At 54.4% G+C, this 19,853-nt stretch overlaps 4 protein-coding genes across 10 annotated transcripts; 1 reads left to right on the forward strand and 3 right to left on the reverse strand.

The window, feature by feature from the left end:
* Nucleotides 1-268: 268 nt before the first annotated feature.
* Nucleotides 269-4,808, reverse strand: TMEM35A (transmembrane protein 35A). The gene is made up of 2 exons (XM_003205607.5): nt 4,269-4,808; nt 269-1,829 (listed from the first exon to the last, which is right to left on the reverse strand). Exons 1-2 carry the CDS (start codon nt 4,386-4,388, stop codon nt 1,443-1,445), a joined length of 507 nt encoding a protein of 168 aa, XP_003205655.1. The 5' UTR covers nt 4,389-4,808; the 3' UTR covers nt 269-1,442.
* A 966-nt stretch (nt 4,809-5,774) lies between these two features.
* Nucleotides 5,775-14,141, reverse strand: TRMT2B (tRNA methyltransferase 2B). Of its 6 annotated transcripts, none has more exons than XM_085230656.1 (13): nt 12,508-14,141; nt 11,657-11,946; nt 10,708-10,762; nt 10,193-10,312; nt 9,617-9,716; nt 9,361-9,431; nt 8,775-8,921; nt 8,587-8,681; nt 7,878-8,092; nt 7,535-7,636; nt 7,297-7,416; nt 6,930-7,029; nt 5,775-6,161 (listed from the first exon to the last, which is right to left on the reverse strand). In XM_085230656.1, the coding sequence occupies exons 2-13, from the start codon at nt 11,854-11,856 to the stop codon at nt 6,035-6,037; spliced, it is 1,452 nt and encodes a 483-aa protein (XP_085086782.1). In that variant the 5' UTR covers nt 11,857-11,946; nt 12,508-14,141; the 3' UTR covers nt 5,775-6,034. The 6 variants fall into 6 exon arrangements, with proteins under 6 accessions (XP_085086782.1, XP_010713318.2, XP_019473620.2 ...); XM_010715016.4 differs by having other exon boundaries at nt 11,672-11,946; nt 12,508-14,136; XM_019618075.3 differs by lacking the exon at nt 12,508-14,141 and adding an exon at nt 11,947-12,027 and having other exon boundaries at nt 11,672-11,796.
* Nucleotides 14,142-14,263: 122 nt separating this feature from the next.
* LOC104912110 (putative G-protein coupled receptor 34) lies at nt 14,264-16,840 on the reverse strand. 2 transcript variants are annotated; one of them, XM_019618078.3, is made up of 2 exons: nt 16,754-16,840; nt 14,264-15,755 (listed from the first exon to the last, which is right to left on the reverse strand). In XM_019618078.3, exon 2 carries the CDS (start codon nt 15,714-15,716, stop codon nt 14,703-14,705), a length of 1,014 nt encoding a protein of 337 aa, XP_019473623.1. In that variant the 5' UTR covers nt 15,717-15,755; nt 16,754-16,840; the 3' UTR covers nt 14,264-14,702. The 2 variants fall into 2 exon arrangements, with proteins under 2 accessions (XP_019473623.1, XP_085086785.1); XM_085230659.1 differs by having other exon boundaries at nt 14,264-15,731; nt 16,754-16,813.
* A 1,727-nt stretch (nt 16,841-18,567) lies between these two features.
* LOC146543765 (40-kDa huntingtin-associated protein-like) lies at nt 18,568-19,850 on the forward strand. Its single transcript, XM_085230539.1, has one exon. It carries the CDS (start codon nt 18,615-18,617, stop codon nt 19,662-19,664), a length of 1,050 nt encoding a protein of 349 aa, XP_085086665.1. The 5' UTR covers nt 18,568-18,614; the 3' UTR covers nt 19,665-19,850.
* The last annotated feature ends 3 nt before the right edge of the window (nt 19,851-19,853 follow it).

Genomic DNA, 19,853 nt, shown 5'->3' on the forward strand with positions numbered 1-19,853 from the left:
TCTGTTGTAGCAGAGGACTTGAGCCAACTGCATGCAAACATCTGTCCGATGCTTATAGTGATACAACACTGATGTTTTACTGTGGATTTAATATCTTTTCTCACTGCCATTCTGTACTGAAGCAATGTTCCCATGGCTTCCATCCTGTATCGCCTTGTCTTTCTCTGAAATCCCCCTAAATGTGATTATGCCTGGTTTAGGTGCAGTGTTGGAGCACACGGGAAGATTATTTTCAGATGCATCTCCCAAAAGGACATCTTTCTCCAAATTTCAAAAAAAAAAAAAGTTTATTTTCATCAATAACGAATAAGGAAAAACCCAGACAAACATCGACAGAAGCAAACAGAACTCAGAGGTAAAACACACTTCTCGTGACACTCCATAAGATTTCAGCTTTGACACACAGGGATTTGGGGTCTTGTGAGAGGACCTCCCCCAGTGAGACCTTCCCACTGAAGTATGGGATGCACAGTGTGACACCCAGACATGTTCAGACCCTCATCTATTAGCAATAACCATGGATTCCAAGAAGTTGCAGCAGTTTTGGAAGTTTTTTTTTCTTGAAAGGGAGAGTTTGATGCTTTCTGCCAGCAGCAAACTATTTTGGAATATGGTAATGGATAAAAGCAATTCTTTAGGCAGTTCTGCTTCCCATCCCTTCAGCTGGGAGCCTTATTCTCAGTTGGGAGGTAAACAGATACCTTTGCTTCATGTTAAATAGGGAAAAAGTTACTGTTAAGAGGCCCACTGCCCCATTCTAAAGCCTCTGCAAAGCATGGAAATCCAAGAGGATGTAAGTAGTGCATCATATGTTTTCCCTGCATCACTGGACCACACAACAGACTGGTCACAGGCAGCAAAGGCTATGGGACACCTCCCTCAAACACAAGAATGCTGAGTAGGGTCCATTCCCTGCCTGACTACATAAAAAAAAATGTCCATTTGTGCCTGGGGTGACTCTATAGGCTGGACTGCACGAGCCAGAGCAGGGCAGTGGTAATGTTCTACCCAGCAGTTGTTGCTGAGGCTGCAACATAGCAGAAGTGCATCCAGGCCAAGTTTACACTGCTGAGGATCTCAGGTCTTATGGTCAGGGACAAACTCCCACCTCAGGAGTGCCAAGTAGCATGATGAGCTGCCCAAGTCTTTGCCCACACTCTGGTTTTGCAGCTCCTGCTGAGGCCAATGTTCCTCCAGCCAGGTGCTAACTGCCTCCAAACCATCCTGCTCAAAGCTAGCTTGTATCTTCCTACATTACAGGCCAGCAGCAAAAGCAAGACTACGGTGTAGACATACCATATATCTCTCAGACCCCAAGTGAAACTTTATTTAGACAGCTGAAAAATATAAATAGGTAAATTAAAAAAAAAAAGAAAAGAATTTTTTCTGGGTGCTTTTGGAGAGAGCTGCCTCGAGGGTCCGTATTCCTCAGACTCACTCCACTAAGATACCTTCACTTTGCCTTTCTCAGGAGCTGCCTCATGGAGGAGTGGCTGCTCATCCCCATTCACCGACAGCATCCTCTTTTCTGGTGGCTGCTCCTCAGGCTGGCGGGCAATCAGCAGGCGGCAGGTGAGCAGGATCCCAAAGACCAGAGCATGGGCGTAACGCTTGAGCGGGTCCCCCACTAGCTGGTGGAAGAAGAGCACAGCCAGCACGAGGAGGAGGAGCAGAAAGTTGGCCACGTCTTTGGGGCGGCCGGGAACCAGTGTCATGACAATGCCACATGCCACTTCTAGGGCTCCGATGCTCTTGCGGAGAAGGATGGAGCTGACTCCCATCTTCTTCAGCATGGGGAGGGCCCGCACGTAGCTTTTGTAGGCTCGTTTCTGAAATCAAGCATCATGCGGTGATGTGAGAAGGGAGAGGTGACTTTCATTGACATAGGTAAGTGTGGTATGGTGTAAAGATCATAGAATCATACAATCATAGAATCATAGAATGGCCTGGGTTGAAAAGGACCACAATGCTCATCCAGTTCCAACCCCCTGCTATGTGCAGGGTCGCCAACCCCCAGACCAGGCTGCCCAGAGCCACATCCAGCCTGGCCTTGAATGCCTCCAGGGATGGTGCATCCATAACCTCTTTGGGATACCAAGATCAGTTCAGTCATCACAAACCCCACTGGCATGATACCTTTCTGTAGCCATAAAGCTTCTGATGGAAGGATATTGACACTCCATCAACCTGCAATGCTCCTTCAGGAGCTGGACAACAGCTGTGCAAGCTAGCACCCAATGCTGGAGCTAGGATTGTGTTAAGCACTCCTTGTCCTGAAATCTGAAGTTACCATTGTTGTGATCAGCAATGCAGAACCACGTTTTAAAAAAAACAACTGTCTGAGAGTATCATGCCCTTAAATAACACAACTTATCCCTGCCAAGCCAGGGCACAGAAGGTGGAAGATATCACTTCCCATCTCAAAACAACGCAGAGTATCCCAGGGTTTGTGGGCAGGACAGACTTAGCGTGGGACAGACAACACATCAGAGCTCAGATTCACCTTTGTGAGTCCTGCTCCTGCTCTTGCACACCTCTGTGATCCTTTCTTTCCTCGGATAAAAGCAAGCAGACACTTGACATCCTTGCCCTCTGATTTATGCTGGATTTAGAAGCAGTGTGAGCTGCTGCCAGCCTCCTTCCACAGCTGCCTCCTTGTTTCAGGGAAGAAGCAAGCTCTGTCCTTACATGCACTCAAGTTCTTGCATTTGAACGTGAGGTATAGGTGGGTTTGCACATTTACTTCCCAAGCAGTTTTGAAAACCTGCATTATGGGCACACAGAACTTCCCCACTTCTCTGTGAATTTTAAGAGAAGCTGATGATGCCGTGGTTGAACAATATTCAGTTTTGTTATTTTTGCTACCAAACAAAGATCCTTAGACCAAGTGGATGTAAGGTGAGGATGCGCTTTGAGACTTCTGTCAACAAAAGCTCTCCTCAAGGCAGCAGTTTTTAACAGATAGATAAAGCAATGGGTTGGTGGTACGCCCTACAGCACTCTGGTATTGCAATAAACAAACAGCTGTGTGTGCTTTTTGCTGAATGGGAAAATAAAACTAATAAAATCACTGCACATTTGGGTAAATAGCAGTGGTTCTGTATTTGCTTGGGGCAAGAAGTCACACACTGATGGGCAAAATCAGGTTTTCATCCCCATCTTATCCATTTAACATATCACCCTAGTTTGCTGTGCAGCAAAGGCATAGAAACCTAACGAGGCTCATCACAGCATAGGGCACTAAGAATGGTGTTGTTGCCCAGTATCTGAATGCCTCCATTTCCTCCTTGTAATAAAAATGGAGATCATCCCTACCTGTAGGCCTCACTCCTGGCAAAGCATAAACCCACAGAGAAGCCCAGAGAAGCTGTGCAGTGAGCATTCTGCAATGCTGCTAAAGCCTCAGTGCTTATTCCTAAACTTCACTGAGGCAGCAGGAGCTGGAGAGCTTTGTTTTCTGGACATTTTCTTCTCACTTCTCGCTCCTGAGTTATTCTGCAATGCTGTCCTCTATCAGAGAGGTGTGCAGGGCTGCAGACACAGCGCTGCCATTCAGATGTTATTTGAGAGCTAAGGAAAAGCAGGTGCAGCGATGGGAGAGAACAGAACGTGCTGGAAACTTCCATCACTATTTCTTACGGGCCCAGAATTACACCGGCACTTTTCCACCATTGCAAAGAATAAAATGAAAATGGAGGAGGGCAGGAGAAGAACCCAAGGCAGATGGGAGCAGAGGGCCAGCCCTTGCTCTTGCTCTGGGATTCTCCCAGCTGATAAATGCACACGCTGCCATCCCCTTCCTTAGCACCCTATGGGGGAGAGGCGCATTTCCCAGAGCACAGGGAGTAATTAAGTGATTCTTCAACATCTTCTGCCCGCTAAGAATCCCACAGCATCTCACGGATGGGAATTAATCTCACACAAGCCCGGTGAGGTGGGGACACTCAGTGCCATTGTTCCTGCAGTAAAGCACCCACAACATCGAGTGTGGTCCGGGGCGGGCATTGCCCAGGGATGGCCGGACCGCAGTCCCTCCCCAGACCCCGCACCCCACACCCATCCTTCCCCCATCTTTAGGGAACAGCGGTGCCATCCCATCCTCCTCGCCCCGCACCGGAGCTTTCTCCCAGGGAGCGCAGGAGGATGCCCGCATCTTCTCGCTCGGTTCCTCCCGCGCCCAGCGGATAGCTCCCTCCCTCCCATCGTTGTTCCGCAGCGGTCGCGGTCCCCACCCGAGAGCCTCACGGCCGCCTCTCCGCCGACCTCACCATCTCGTTGTAGGCATCCCTGCTGAGCCGCGGGGTCAGCTTGATGGTCCCCATGAAGACAAAAAAGAGCCCCAGGGCCACCGAAAGGGCGACGATGGTGATGGTCCTGGGGGATGCCATCGAGCCGCCGGGATGCGGTCCTAACGCGGCCTCCGGGCTGCGGTCACCATGGAGGGAACCGAGGAATAACGCTGCAAAGGCAGCGGCAGAGATGCGGCCTCTCCGCCCCGCGGCCGCCGGGTCCTAACGCCCGCCCCGCAACACCCCGCAACTCCGGGCACGGGCTGCTGCTCCCGGAACCCCGCGTCCCAATAGGGACGGTGCAACCCGCTGCCAGCTCCTCCCCGTGTGTGCAGTGCTCCACAGCAACCGTGTTTCCTGATCCCGTGTTGGATTTTTTTTTTTTTGGATGTAAAGTCATTCTCTCTCTCCCCTCCTTTAATTTGCGGGCCATTTCCTTTTGGCAGAAGGACAGCCTCGCAGAGATCTATTCCCACCTTACAGCAAGAAGCCGAGGTGTAATTATACAAAGCAATGATGCTGGAGAACCACCTCTGCTATGGAGCCGGACTGTGAGCTGGGGGGGCTCAGCGTGGGGAAAAGAGGGCTGCAGGGAGTCCTCAGTGCAGCTCCTGAAGCGATTTTATAAGCAGCATGGGGACTGACTTTTTACAGGGGCAGATAGTGGCAGAAAGAGGGAGAATGGCTTTAAACTAAAACGGGGGAGGATTAGGTTAGAGGTTAGGAAGAAATTCTTTACAGAGAGGGCGGTGAGGCCCTGCACTGCTGCCCAGAGAGCTGTGGGTGCCCCATCCCTTGGGACATTCAAGGCCAGGTTGGATGGGGCCCGGCACAGACCGAGCTGCTGGTTGGCAGCACTGTGCATGGCAGGGGGTTGGAATCAGGTGATTTTTATGGTCCCCTCCAACCTAAGCCATTCTATGATTCCATGAACAGCATCCCTCACTGTGAGCTGAAAACGAGAGGGAAAGCCTGCCAAGGGGCAGCACGAGGGAACCTGACAGCAGTGTGCCCATCACCTCCCTTCTGCTGTAGGATCTGCTGGAACAAGCTCCAGGTCCTGACCCCGTGCATTTAAAGAGCCCAGTGAAGGTGGCTGGTCCCAAGCTCTTAGGGACATGGCTTAGTGGGGAATACTGGCAATAGGTGTACAGCTGGACTTGATGAAGACTTAGAGGTCTTTTCCATTCTCAATGATCCCATGATCCAATGAAGCTTGGGATTCCGTAGGACCAAATCACAGCTGTGAGAGATACCAGCAGGCAGAGTCTTTAGGGCAGGAGCTTTCCCTGTTTCCTTAGAGGTTTGTCAGCCTCCGTTCAACCAATTTCCTCTTTCTGAGGAAACTCAGAGCCTGACTGTAGAAACATTCTGCTGACTGAGACCTACCTCCAATTTGCAGCAGTTTCATTTTCTGAAGAGCTGGAGAGAATTTCAAGCACCTTTGAGGCTTGCAGCTTGCCAGCCAATGAGAAGAGCGTGACATACAGATACCTTCTATTTGTTTATGCAATTAGCCTGGCTTATCTATTTATTTGGCTATTGCAGAGCAACCCAATGAGAAAACAACTTCCAGAAATCATTATGTTTCCATGTAGATTAGGCAACCTGCAGTAAGAGCAAGCAGAAAATAACTCACTTCTTGAGATTCATATAAAAATAAGTTCAAGTCGCAGCCACATCCGCTCCTTAAGGACATCAGGAGGTCGCTTCCTGAGCTCGCAGAGCTGCAAACCTCCTCGTTGTCAGCGGGTGAGCAGCAGCACCAGCTCACAGTGAGCAGTGTGAGGGAACATGTCGAAAGGGACAGCCAGCGTGGGGGCAAACGGCTCTCCTTCCAGCTTCTTCCTGGGGTTGGGGGGGCAGCACAGCCTGCAGGAAGAACAGCATTGGAGGCCAACCTTCAGAACTGCAGTGCAAGGCTTCCCATGCCGTTAGCTTCACGGAGGAGGCATTAAGAGAGTATCTTTAGGTTGGCTAACATCCGTCAGCCCTCAGATTAACCCTAAGGAGGTGACTGCTAATCCCAGGAGCTGGCTTTGCTCGTTGGCTGGAGGCCCACCTTCCTGCAGGGAGCGTGGAGATGTGGTGTCCCACACCCTGCTGCACTGTTATCATAGAATCATACAATCATAAAATGGCCTGGGTTGAAAAGGACAACAGTGATCATCCAGTTCCAACCCCCTGCTATGTGCATGTCACCAACCAGTAGCCCAGGCTGCCCAGAGCCACATCCAGCCTGGCCTTGAATGCCTCCAGGGATGGAGCATCCACAACCTCTTTGCACAGCCTGTTCCAGTGCCTCACCACCCTCCATGTTATGCTGGGAAATGGCTGTGCACAATGTCATTAAAACACCTTTGCATTTTTTTCTACCCCTGAATGATTCTGCTGGCACTCAGCCCCAGGAATACCCACTGCTTCAACCAGTGCTGCTTGCAGGTAAACCCAAAGCAGTGCAAAAGCACAAACCACTTTCTGGCCATTCACTGACCAGGGTCCCACGTGCAGAATTAACCCAATGAAATTTGGTAACAACAAAAACCCTCCTGTGCTGAGGACAGATCCTCAGATCCCGGTCGTCAGGGCACACAACAGTGTCACTAATGTCAGCAGAAAAGAAAAGAGGAGGCTGCTCACTCAAGGAAGTTCCTCATGGCTTCACCTTCCGGCTTGCAGGAGATGTAGAGCAGCCTTCGGATGGCCCTGCAGCTCCGGATGGCCCTCACAACCCTGTGATCTGCAACGGCACAGCACCGTCTCACCATGTTCTGGTGACATTCCAGCTCCTCAGGACACCCCACTGCAGTGGGCAGCATCTGGGCTATAGGGCCAGTCTGAGACTTCCCAATACTGGCCCAAAGGTAGAGGCCATGAGGGTGGCTGTAGGGCCAGAGTGAATGTCTAGAGAAGGAGTGAGCTGGGGGCTTGGAGCCAGCACAACAGCTCACACACAGCTTTGCTCAAAACTGTCTCTTCAAGGTGAAAATAAATGGTATATCCTTACGGATCCCAGCCCGGGATGGGTTCACCACTGCAACAAGGGGTCGAGCATCCTCCCACGATGAGAGCAGCTCTGGTAACACAGCCTCTGCCTTTCCACTGTGAAATTCACAGTTTGAAATTCCTGCAAAGCAAAAGCAGACGCACGAACAAAGTGCACTCTCAGACATCCTAACACAAAATCCCACTCTTTGTTGACTGGCTTTGACACGTTTCTCAGCAATGGCAGTGGTTGAACTTACCATTGAATGCTGCATTCCACCTGGCATCCTCTACTGCCTTCTGCACTATCTCTACACCAATGACCTTGGACACGTGGCGAGCCAGAGAGAGACCAATCGTGCCTGGAAACCAGGGATGCACAAACACACTGCATTTCAGTGTAGGAAAACAAGCATTGGAGATAATGTTGGGCATGGGAAGCACCAGCCCCAGGGAGCTGTGCTGCCCCATCCCAATGGCTGGGCTGGATGGGACTCTGGGCAGCCTGAGCTGGTGGGAGGCACCCAGCTCACAGCACAGGTGGGACTGGGTGGGTTTTAAGATCCCTTCCAACCCAACTGCTCTATGATTCATGCTGCTCACCCGTCCCACAGCAGACATCGAGGAGCACAGTGTTTGTGGCAGCCTGGCTCAGCTCCCTGACTGCCTGGTACAGCACTTCTGCTCCGCTCGTGTTCACCTGGAAAAAGGCATCTGGAGAGATGCGAAACGTCAGGTCCAGCACGTCTTCAAAGATGTGTGGCTCTCCATGAAGGAGCTGGAAGGGTGACTGCTCATGGGAACAGCGTGTCATGGTGCTGGAAGGACACATAAAATAACACTTGATGGGGGGCAGCGTTTCATTGCCCCACTCCTGGGGTGCACGTTTGCTTTTATTCCATACGAGCATTTCAACAAGATCAAGGAATTGTGACACTTTTGAGAGATCTGCAACTTGCTGAACTGAGAATTGATTAATAGGATCACAGTGATGTAGGGGGGGGTTGTGGCCCTTTGTAGAGAGTTGTAGCCCTGGGATGTATTCCCACTTTTGCTGCTGATGTGATTTTGGAATGACAGAACCATTGGATCATTTAGGTGGGAGAAGATCCTTAAGACCATTGAGTGCAGCCATCAGCCTGGCAGTACCCAGGTCATGTCCCTAAGAGCACTTTAGGTTTTCCCTTTTGTTCCCCAGCCTCAACATTCCCATGGGGCAGAACCACATCCAAGTATTTCTGATACTTCACAACGAATGCGAGGTACAGCCACTTTAAAGTCATGTCCACAAGAGCCACCCAAGCACCAATACCTCTCCTGGAAGTACAGTGACGTCAGGGCACACGCTGCTCCAGGTCCGCAGGTGAAGAACTCTTTCAGCAATGCTTTCTGAGCAGCCAGAGCCTCCTGGAAGAGAGGGAAGGAATGGTTGGTTCAATATGCCCATAGAGCTCCGTGACATCCATTGGGATGGCCTGGAGCTGGCCCAGTCCCACTCACCTGGCCCAGATGCTGGGGGTGGAAGGTGACGACGGCCATGGTGTGGCCGTGCTGGGAGGTGCGCACCACCAGCTCCCTCCAGTGCCCACCTTCATGGAACAGGATGCAGGAGCCCAGCGGGGAGCGGCGGATGAACTGCTCATAGCACTGCACGGAGCACAGCACAGTGAGGGACACAGCCCTCATCCTCGTGCGATGCTGTGCCCCAAACAGCCACTGTTCCACCATTGCCCTCTGTACTATCTCTGCTGAACACCGAGAGAAAACTCTTTGCGAGGAAAACAACACGTTTCAATCGTCCCACTTTGTGATTCTCATCTGTTTTAAATAGCAATTAATTGCTGCTTCATTAATTTCACTCCAGAGGACACTTCCGAGGTTCCAGCAATTAACTTTTGTTTTTCAAAAAGCATTTTTTCCATTGGCCAGAATCAAAACAGATCCAAGAACACCACATAACTACACATCCATCTACACTCACATACTATATGTACTCAAACACACAACCAACGCAGTGTTCCCCCAGAAGGAGCCACAGCACTCTGTCTATTCTCCCACCTACAGACAGACGTGATATTTGCTTCACCTGGGCCACTTGTTTGTGCTTTAGGGGTATGTTCTTCATGTGGTCAGTTCTCACGCAGACAATATTTCTTGCTGGAGAGAGAGATATGTGTATTTGAGGGGTTTGTTTCACTGCAAACCATGCAGGTGCAGCGCTGTAAGCTCCCCAGCTTACAAAAGCCTTTCCTCTGAATCACCCCATTGTGCAAAAGAGAAGAAAAGGTGACATGTAAAGCCCAGCAGCTCCCACCCAGCACCACCCCTGGCCCCATACTGACCTCTGCCCGTCCCCACATACAGCCCCACTGTTTTGGGGTTCCCATCCGGCCCTCGGTTCACAGAGAACGTGGATTTGTTGCGGTACCCATTGACGGTGGGCTGAGGGAGGAAAGAAGGAAATCAAAGCCTTGTACAAAGGCTGCTCCAAAAGTGATGCTTCCTGTTTTATGATGTTGGGCCACAATGTCAGAGGCAGACACTGGGGGGATGGCAGAAGGGGTTGAAGCTTCCCAACAATATCCCGACTCCTTTTGTTGCCGTGTGACAGATGGCAGCAGAGGGACAGTCTGCCAGAATGCTGCCTGATGTCGGAGTGCAGATGAAGCAAAGGGGTGTCCATAAATTCTTCCACGCACAAAAATTGGCACCCGTTGCCATTCGACAGCACTTGCTGGGCATTTGTGGAGCCCAACCAGTTGGATGCAGCACGGCGGCTGCTGTGCTTCAGCAATGGTGAGAGCAGGTCACTACTTCTGGTGCAGATTTGTACGAGTGCAGCATACAGCTCTTGTTCTGCAGTCTGCAAAGCAGAAGGCAGCAAGGGAGCTCCTGTGGAACCAACCATGGGCACTCACCGAGGGGACCACGGGCTGCAGGGGACAGCAGAGCCCTCCGGGATCCTGCACACCTCCTCTCAGCTCCAACAGATGTGATGTCAGGCTCTGCAGAACCTCCCTCAGGCTCTCATACTTCACCTACAGAGCAGTCCTAAGCCAGGAACATTCCCACAGGACCACACAGCTTCTGTGTGCCACACAGCAATGGAGGCACCGTGGCCCCAAGGGTGGGTCTGGGTGTTGGAGTAATGAAGCCTCCATTAACCTGTCCTGCACTGGGGAGGGCCTGAGCACCTTTTGTGCTTTAGAATAACTCAGGAATGAAGGCAGCAAAGGGTGGGGTTTAGGCTCAGTGAGGATGGTGGGGATGGGTTGGGGTGAGATTTGGTGACCTTTGAGGTCTTTTCCAGTCCTAATGATTCTGTGGTGTTGGACCAGGCTGCAGTGCCAGATGCTAAGGGCAGTTGCTCAAGGGGATGGAAAGGGACAGTTGGAGCAACACAATGGAGAAATTCCAGGTGTGCACACCTTACCTGCAGCTGCTCCTGGTATGGAAGTCTCCACAGCGGTGTTGCTGCATCTGCCAACCTGGAAAGCACAACAGCTCAGAGCTGCTTGGGGTGGGAGGAGCACAACAAGCACAGGAGCTACAGCGAGCACAGGACAGGCTGAGCCTGGGTCCCTGTTGTCCTGGATGAGCCCCCATTAGAAGACAGAGCCAAGAACAACTCTATCTCCCTGGAGGTTTCCCATAGAAGAATAAGACACTCCTCCCATTGCTCACTGCATCCTCTGCCTTCTCACATCGTTGGTCACTGCTCAACGTGGACCAATGCAGTTTCTGCACTGCATAAGGGGAATTACTGGCTCATGAACATGGCCAGTTCTCCAGGAGCAGCTGGGAGATGAACCTTGGAACCCACTGATATTTATATCCGAGCCAAGGAGAGCAGGAATGGAACACACAAAGCTGCCTTGCAAAGAAAATAAGGGAGGATGGGGCGAGATAGATATAATCCAAGCTGACCTAAGTGTCTATCAGGTGCTCAGCTGGATATACTGCTGTTCTTCCCCACTGGGGCTTTGGGAGCTGCATCCAAATCACCAGCTGATTTCAAGCACAGAGCTGTGAATCACATGGGTGAGTACTTTCTGCTTGCCAGCAGGGCAGTTGCTCTGTCCCAGCTCCTTCCCTCTTGCTTAGACCTCTTTGTTTGCCCTTTCCATTACTTCTGTCACAGCTGAGCCTCTCATTTCCACCTGAGAAGCGGATGGAGGTGAAACCTTTAAACTCTCATTATAGCCCCTGCTCTGGCACTGACAGTCACAGCCAGGCTGGTGCTTGTTGAGGGCAATAAACACCACGATTGCTCAGGGTTCTGACAGCAGACAGCTGAGCTGTACATGCAGTGTGCAACACACAGACCTTCCCAACTGCAGCTTTCCATACCCAAATGCTCCCCCACCACACGCAGCACACACCTCCCACTGCCGTACCTCTCTTCCCAGGAGGATGCTGGCAGGCTGCAGCCCTCCCCATCCTTCCTCCTTCTCCTCTTGGCTGCTGTCTCCCCTGTTGGCTGTCGGCAGTCCCACCCAGGCAGGCTGCTCAGGAACACGGGCTGTGGGGTCAGCAGGCGGAGACACCGGCGTGTCAGCATGGATGCATGGGGCAGGGCCATGGCAGGCAGCAGAGGGGCTCAGAGCCCTCCAGCCCACTGTGCGCCCCGTGGTGTCACAGCAGATGTCACAGCTGTGAGCCCCAACTGCACCTGGAATAGAGCAGCAATAGGCGTGATGCTTCTCTGGTCCTTTCCATCCTCAGATCTGAGCATCATAGGGAATTTTGTGAATTCCCCACGGATCAGAGCACGACTGCTCAGCTTTCCCAGCACAAAGATTCTCAGCAGTGACCCAGAGCTATCAGAGCAGTGATTTGGGCTCCTGAGCCTCCTGAAGACATCCCAGGCCTGGGATTAACATTGCATAGGTATCATTCCAGTTACTGAAATGAGGCAGAGCAGAATGGCTGCTGCTTTGCATAACCACCACATAATACTCTACTAATAATTTACAGCACAATATTCCAACAGTCTGATGGATCAGGATTGAAAAGGACACGGTTTCAAGTATGCTTAAAGCATGAATTTATTTATTTTTTGCTTCACCACGTGACACATCCATCACCAATTTAACTACACAATAAACAGTAATCTCTGATTAAAGCATATATCAGCTAAAATTCTTATCCAGGCAATAACAGCCCCAGGGTAACGCAGGGGGGGGGGGGGTGCTCCCCTTACATGCAAAGGGAACGAAAAATTGCTTTTCACCTGGGCAAGCTGCAGGCTGCAGCCATTGCAGTGCGGAATCCGATGTGTGCAGGGCAGCAGCAGCTGTGTGCTGTAATGGGGCTGTGCTGGGCTCACAGTGGGATCACACCAGGGCCATACCGGGGTCACAGCACGGCGGAACCGCCGCCGCTTCCCGACAGCCCCCGCGTCTGCACGTCACCTCCTGCCTGCCAGAGATAATGATCCCAGTGCTGCTTTAAGCTAGAAATGAAAAGGATGTCGGTTTGCATCCCACCGCCTTCATCCTGGGGATGGGGCAGAGGGTGAGATGTGGGGCACCCAGCACTGAGCACAGCCCTGCAAGCCCTGCGGCTTCCACTGTGGGGGAGGATGGCTGCGGGGGATTTGTGCAGCTGAGCGCTGCGCACAGGCACCGCTGCTGCAATGCTGAGGCTTCTGAAGCACACAGTGTCACTGCTGCAGCTCGTCAGCGCTGATCGGAAAAGAAAAACAGCGTTGTGACCTTTGTATGCAGCTTTCCAGAGGAAAAGCTTTGCTGGCTGTGTTTTCCCCCCACCTCTGCTAAAGAGGTCATCGCGGAATCATAGAATTGAATTGCCTGGGTTGAAAAGGAGCACAATGCTCATCCAGTTCCAACCCCCTGCTGTGTGCAGGTCGCCAACCAGCAGCCCAGGCTGCCCAGAGCCACATCCAGCCTGGCCTTGAATGCCTCCAGGGATGGGCATCCACAGCCTCCTTGGGCAACCTGTTCCACTGCCTCACCACCCTCTGTGTGCAATATCCCTCTCTCCTGCTCATCATACAGAGAGAAAAGAGGACTGAAGCTGCTCATACCTTCATTGGAAAGATCAGATCATTCAGTCTTTAATGACATTTTACTCTCCCAAGTATTATTCAGGTGTTGGAGGTGTTTGTGGTCACTATGGCAGTTCGGTCTGAATGAACCCCCACCCCTCACTGCCCAGCTCTGCTGCCCAGCAGGGAGTGCACGCTGCTGCTCCACCTCTGCACTGCCCTAAGAATAAGGGAACAAATGAGGTGTAGGCATAGAACAAGATAAAAATACAGATAAATATTCTCTTCTGCAGGAAGGGAGCAGGCGCTGATGAAGGCAGCAACTCTTGCACATCTCTCATGGGTTTCTCTTTCAGAGCTGTTGCAGAACAGCAGAGCTGAGAAGCTCAGAGCCAGCTGCTCCCACTGGGGCTCAGGGGCACCGCAGCCCCTCTGCCCACTGCAACCTTCCTGAAGCAGTGGCCACAAGCGAGCTGTGCTGTGCCCAGGATTGCTGCCAGCCCCTGCAAATGTGCTGGTGAGAGGGGCAAAGAGCTAAAGGAAGACCTGAGCTCGGTGCACGGAGATGTGGGGCTGAGCTGAGGTTAAAGAGGCTGCAGTAATAAGATAATATAGCTGTTGCTTTCATAGTTTGAGGTTGCAGGGCTGCAGCATTTCCTGGCAGGTCTGTTGTGCAAGTCTGGCAGTGCTCACCTCTGGGCTCCATCATGGAGCAAAATATTCCCCTGCTCCATGAGCGATGCTTTAATGTCTCCTCATCCTTCCCTGATGCTTTTGCACTGCACCCTCTCCTGTCCCATCCCTTTCTTCCTCCCTCTGGTGAGAAGACGATCCGTCCTTAGTAATGATTCATTGCCCATTCCCTTCTCCTCTCCTCTCCTCTCCTCTCCTCTCCTCTCCTCTCCTCTCCTCTCCTCTCCTCTCCTCTCCTCTCCTCTCCTCTCCTCTCCTCTCCTCTCCTCTCCTCTCCTCTCTCTCCTCTCCTCTCCTCTCCTCTCCTCTCTGCAAAGGAGCCCAGCTCTGCCTGCAGCTCTGCTCCTGCTCTCTGGGCTGCCTGGGGTCCCCAGGCCAAGGCCAAATCTCCTTTTGGCACTTACAGCTTCATTCGTGCTCAAAAATATGCTCTTCAGCTATGCCAGCTGAGGTAGGAACAAAGAAGGTCCCAGCTGTCCTTTCCTCCTTGTTTACTCCCATGGAGGCTCTGACCCTGGTGGTGTTACATGAATCGTAGAGTCGTGGAAACATTATAGCTGGAAAAGACCTCAGTGAATTATCAGGCCCAACCCCGACCCATCACACCATGCCCACTAAGCCACGTCTCACGGAGTGGTTCCATCTTCCCAGCAAGCCTTGTCCCATAAATACCAGTGTCCAGAGCCAAGCTGCGATGAGGAAATCCCATTTTCTGGACCTTGACCCTACAATTCTGTCACAGACCTGCTGGGGGTCAGCCTGCCCTGGTTGCTCAGCAGGGCTCCCTTCAGCCTGCCCTGGATGGTGCAGAGCACGGCCCTGCGGAAACTGCTGGACAAGAAGAAGAAGATAATGGGGTCGAGGCAGCTGTTGAGGGCTGAGATGCAGAGCACGAGCTCGTTAGCGAGGTGCAGACCTTGCTTCCAGGGCAGGCTGGAAATGGCCTCGATCTGCGCCAGGATGTAAGGGATGCGGACAGTGTGGTACGGGGTGAAGCAGACGATGAAGATGATCAGGACCACGAAGGTCTTGGTGATGGCTCTCGTGCTGGTCTTCTTGTTCAGCTGCTGGGCCTTCACTGAGGAGACCTGGTGCAGCTTGGCAAATATCTTGCTGTAGAAGTAGAGGAAGAGCAACAGCACGATGAAGAAGGCGGCTACTGCGGCCATGTTGAAGGCTGCTGCCATGGTGCTTTTGCTCCTGAAGTGGAAGCATTTATGGTCACAGGGTCCCTTCCCTCTTTTCTCGAAAAAGAAAGGCAGCATGAAGGCAAAGTTCACCACCCAAACCATCCCAGAGGCCAACGTGCTGCAGGACACGGAGTGAATCCTGTATTTCTGGAGGGGCCGGATGATCTTCAGGTAGCGGTCCAGGCTGATCAGGCTAAGGAAAGTGATGCTGACATACATGTTGAGGTAGAAGAAGGCCCCGACAATATTGCAAAAGACACGGGGCTCACTCCTGTCCTGGAAGGCGATGCGGAAGGGCAGGCAGAGGGCCAGCAGGAGGTCGGAGAGGGCCAGGTTCCTCATGTACACAGTGATGGAGGTCTGGCGCTGTATGCTGAATGAAAACACCCAGAGTGCCAGCACATTGCTGAGCAGCCCAATGGCAAAGATCAGTGAGTACATCACAGGCAGTGTCACTGAGAGGAACCCATCGTGGATCTGACAGCAGGAGTTGCCCAGGAGCTGCTGAGTGACTTCAATGGCAGGAGGGGGGGTGCTCTGAGGGTCCATCGTAAGCGTTCAGACCTGGAATGAGATGTGCAGGGAGAGCTGCAAGGGGTATTGGGGTGAGCTGGAGCCATGAGGACATGGGGATGCACAGGAAGCACAGCCACCTGTGGTGCCCAGTGCCCCAGATGCAATAGGAAAATGGCTCTGGGCAAGGATCAGCTTCTGCCTGCTCTCTGTAGGGAAATGCCCACGGAGGATGCGCCCATTAAACACTGGTAGGAAAGCAGAGCCTGCTCCTGCCTGTCCCAGCTTCTCCCAGCTCTGTGCCACGAGGGAGGTTGGGAATGGGCAGATGAGACTGTGGCTGTGTGTGAGGAGAGCTGCTTAACAATGTCAGGAGTGGGGGTCAGCCCACCCCAAGCTCTGATTTCACACAAGCGACAAAACAGGTACAGCAAATATGAATTCAGGCAGCCCAGGGACCCAATGCTATGCACTTGGACATCCTCTGCCAGCACCTGCCCCACTGGGACCACCTGCAGAACCCTCTGCGTGCCCATGAGCTCCTGCGTGCCCCAATGCCTCCCTTCCCTTTCCACTTTCCATGATGCTGAGTGATGGAGAGCTGCAGAAATCTCCAGCTTCCCTCCCACATACCACAACTTCTCTAATGCCCTTCTCTGCTCCCTCCGCACCTGCCCAGCATGCCAGGACATCAGGGCTGCAGAGCTCCATGAGCTTGCTGCTTGCAACTCACAGTGGTAAAAAACCACAGGGGACTTAGTGGCCCACATTCATCACTCACAGCTCACTGCATAGCAGTGTTGCCACCAAGCACGTGATGGTTTCAGAGCAGCGTGCTCTGCCTGACACCCGTCACAGTGCTCTGCATACACTTTGCAAGGGCCAGCACAGCCCCTGTGCATACAGACAGCACAGTTTGCATGTAAAGATAGCCCTGCAGCGACACAGCAATGTGGTCACCACCTGCAATTGGTCCCATGCCACAATCCTGCACAGCCCCAGGCTCTCCCTCCCAGCTCTGAGCATGGCCCCCCCACCAGCTGGCATCCCTGACCCGGAGCCACCCACCTCACCTGGCACTCCTCAGCTCCTGCACCGGCTGTGACAGAGTTTCCTGTTCCTCGTGGTCCCTATAAGCCCTTGGCTGGCGATGACACCTCCCACCCCGCTCCCCTCCCACATGGGCTTGCCTGGTTTTCCCCTCCTGGCCCTTGTGGGGGAGGTTGTGCAGGAGGTAAACTCTGCAGTGCACCCAGGTGCACCGGACACAAATAGGCTGATGGTGCAGCAGGTCTGAAAATGCCAGCAGAAGGATTCCATAATCCACTCCTTTTGGTACCTGCGGGGTACCACCCCAAGGCCCACATCTCCCTGCCTCAGGGCTGCATCTCCTCCTGCCCTGTGGGGTGCAGAGCAATGGACAGGCACTGAAATGCCTCCAAATGACAGCTTGTCTGTGACAGCGCTTCTGCTAGAATCCTTTTTGGGATGGCAGGGAGAGCCCATAGGGGTGGGAAGTGAGGGTACAAGCAGCTCATCCCCACCAGCCCTCACCCAGCACGGAACCAACAGCAGTCACATGCCTGGAGCAGGTTGTGCCACGACAGTTTCCACCTTTGTGGATTTATTTATCTCCAGATTTGCCCTCACAGATGCAAATGGCCATGGGGAGTGGAGAGGGAAGGGAGTTGCAAGGGCAGCAGGAAAGAGGCCTCAGATTTGAACCCTTGGCTATGCTCCTTGGGTATCTGGCACCAACATCCCACCCCACCGGAGCACAAACTTAAGCAGTGTGTGGGCAGGATAGGAAATGCGTCAGCAGGTGCCTTGTTCCATCCACGGAAATCTCAGGGCTTGGTGAGGGGAAAGCAGAGGCCACCGAGCCCATTTTCTCCTCCTTGTCTCGGTATGTCGTGCTGGGTCAGCTTCACCTCCTGCCCTTGCTGAGTCAATCTAAAAGATAAACCCAACCTGCCAGACCGAGAGCAGAGAAATAGCTGTGAATAGAGAAAGCCTGGAGATCTCCAAGGGCATTTCTACAGCATCAGCTCACTGGTGTCAGTCATTCTGCAACGTGTACCTCTGGGTACCTGCACCCACGGAGGCACAGAGCACATCTGCTTCTGGCAATGGGAAAGGACAGAGCAGCAAGCAGCAGACTCCTGGTTTCTGCCACCTTGTGCAGCAGCCAGAAAACAGCAGGAGGAGAAGCGAGGCACGGCTTGTGGGGAGGACAGCCTTCCTGAGACCAATGGGCACTGCTGGGTGGCAGCAACCTGACTGCCCGCTCTGCCACCCCGTGGGCCCTCCGTGGTTTTGAGTGCAGGAAGAGCACTGCCTGCACACGGAGGGTGTTTGCGGGGGAGGCAGATCAGGTACCACAGCGCTGTCAGCTTGGGGGATTTTGTGCTGCAGAGGGATGAGTTACATTATCCACCTTGCGGTTTCAGTCAGCAGCTTTGTGGAACGCTCTGGAGTTAATAAGTCAGAGAGGGGTTTTCCTAGAACTCCGGGGGTGCTCGTTGCATGCACTGAACTCCACCACCCGTGTGAAAAACCGAGCGTGAACTTCACTCTCAGACCTCAACACCTGCACTGCCCTTTGGGACCGAGCTTTTACCCACGCAGGGAAGTTCCCACGGTGCAGCATCCGCACGGCACTCTGAGCGGGTTCAACGGGGCAGAAAGCTGAGCACCTCCTGTTTAGCACAGTGTCTGGGGACAGGGAGGAGCCAGCCTGCCGCGTACCCTCGGGATCGCTGCTGCCGGGCAGCCGCGGAGCACAGGGCTGCACGCCGGCCAGGGGGCGGGGCCTGCACGATGCGACCACGCCCCGTAGATGGGCGGTGCTGATACTAGACCACGCCCCCATCCGTGCCCCTCCCCGCCTAACCCGGTAGTGGACATGATTGCGTCACTTCCTGGCGACGCGCGATGCTGGCGGCGGCGGGCGGTTCGGGGCCCGGCGGGGCGGGCGGCTCCGGGCCCGGGCCGGGCCCCGGCGGTGGGGACGGGGACTTCCTGTCGCGGTACCGGCTGGTGTCCGCCAAGCTGCGGCGGCGTTTCCTGCGGAAACCGAACGTGGCAGAGGCGGCGGAGCAGTTCGCGGCGCTGGCGCGGGAGCTGCGCGCCCAGGAGAGCCTGCCCTACGCGGCCTGGTGCCAGCTGGCTGTGGCGCGCTGCGCGCAGAGCCTCTTCCACGGCCCCGCCGAGGCGGCGGCGCTGGGCGAAGCGGCGCGGCTCTTCCTGCGCCAGGAGCGTGACCTGCGGCAGCGCCTGGCCCTGCGCGGCGGTTTCGGCGAGCACCTGGCGGCGGCGCAGAGCTGCGGGGCCTTCGCCGCCCGCCTGCACCTGGAGCGGGGGCAGCCGGCGCTGGCGGCCGGGCTCTGCCTGGAGCTGGCGGCAGCACTGCGCGATACGGGCCGGCCCGCCCGCGCCGCCGCGCACTTCCAGAGGGCTGCCGAGCTCCTGGCGGCCGCTAAGCTGCCCCTGGAGGCGCTGCGCTGCTTGACGGAGCGCGCCTCCTGCCTGCTGCTGGGCCGCGACTACGCCGGGGCTCTGGCGGCGCTGACGCGGGCGCAGGCGTTGGCCGGAGCCGGGATCGGGGGGAGCGGCGGGGCCGCGCCCGGCGGAGCCTTCCTGGACGCGCTGGTGAGCTGCGAGGTGTCGCGGGTGCTGCTGCTGCTTCTCCTGCAGCCGCCGCCCGGCAAGCTGCCGCCCGAGCACGCCCGCACGCTGGAGCAGTACTGCTGGGAGGCGCCCGAGGGCGGCACGGCCGGAGGAGGGCTGCCTGCGGCCGCCAGCTACCTGCCCGCAGAGCTTTTCCTGCTGCTGCAGTCCGCTGTGCTGGCCTGCCAGGAGAAGGACGCGGCCGCGCTGCGGGCTCTGCAGGCCGAGCTGTGGCCGCTGTTGAGCGCCGAGCAGAACCACCTGCTGCACCTGGTGCTGCAGGACATGCTCAGCCCCGCGGGGCACGGGCTCTGAAAGCCGCCCGGACTGTCACTGGACTGTGCCTGGAGGGTCCCTGCTGCCTCGGGACTGTTCGGAATTCGCGTGCGCGGGGAGCTGCCGGCGAGACGGGCTCGGGTCGCGTCGCCCCGCCGGCGGGGAGCGTAACGCTGTGTTACGGTCGAGCTCAGCGTCTGTAATAAAGTTGCGGTGCGAGCGCGCTCC

This window comes from Meleagris gallopavo, chromosome 9 (genome assembly GCF_905368555.1).
Source record: "Meleagris gallopavo chromosome 9, MGAL_WU_HG_1.1, whole genome shotgun sequence".
NCBI lineage: Eukaryota > Metazoa > Chordata > Aves > Galliformes > Phasianidae > Meleagris > Meleagris gallopavo.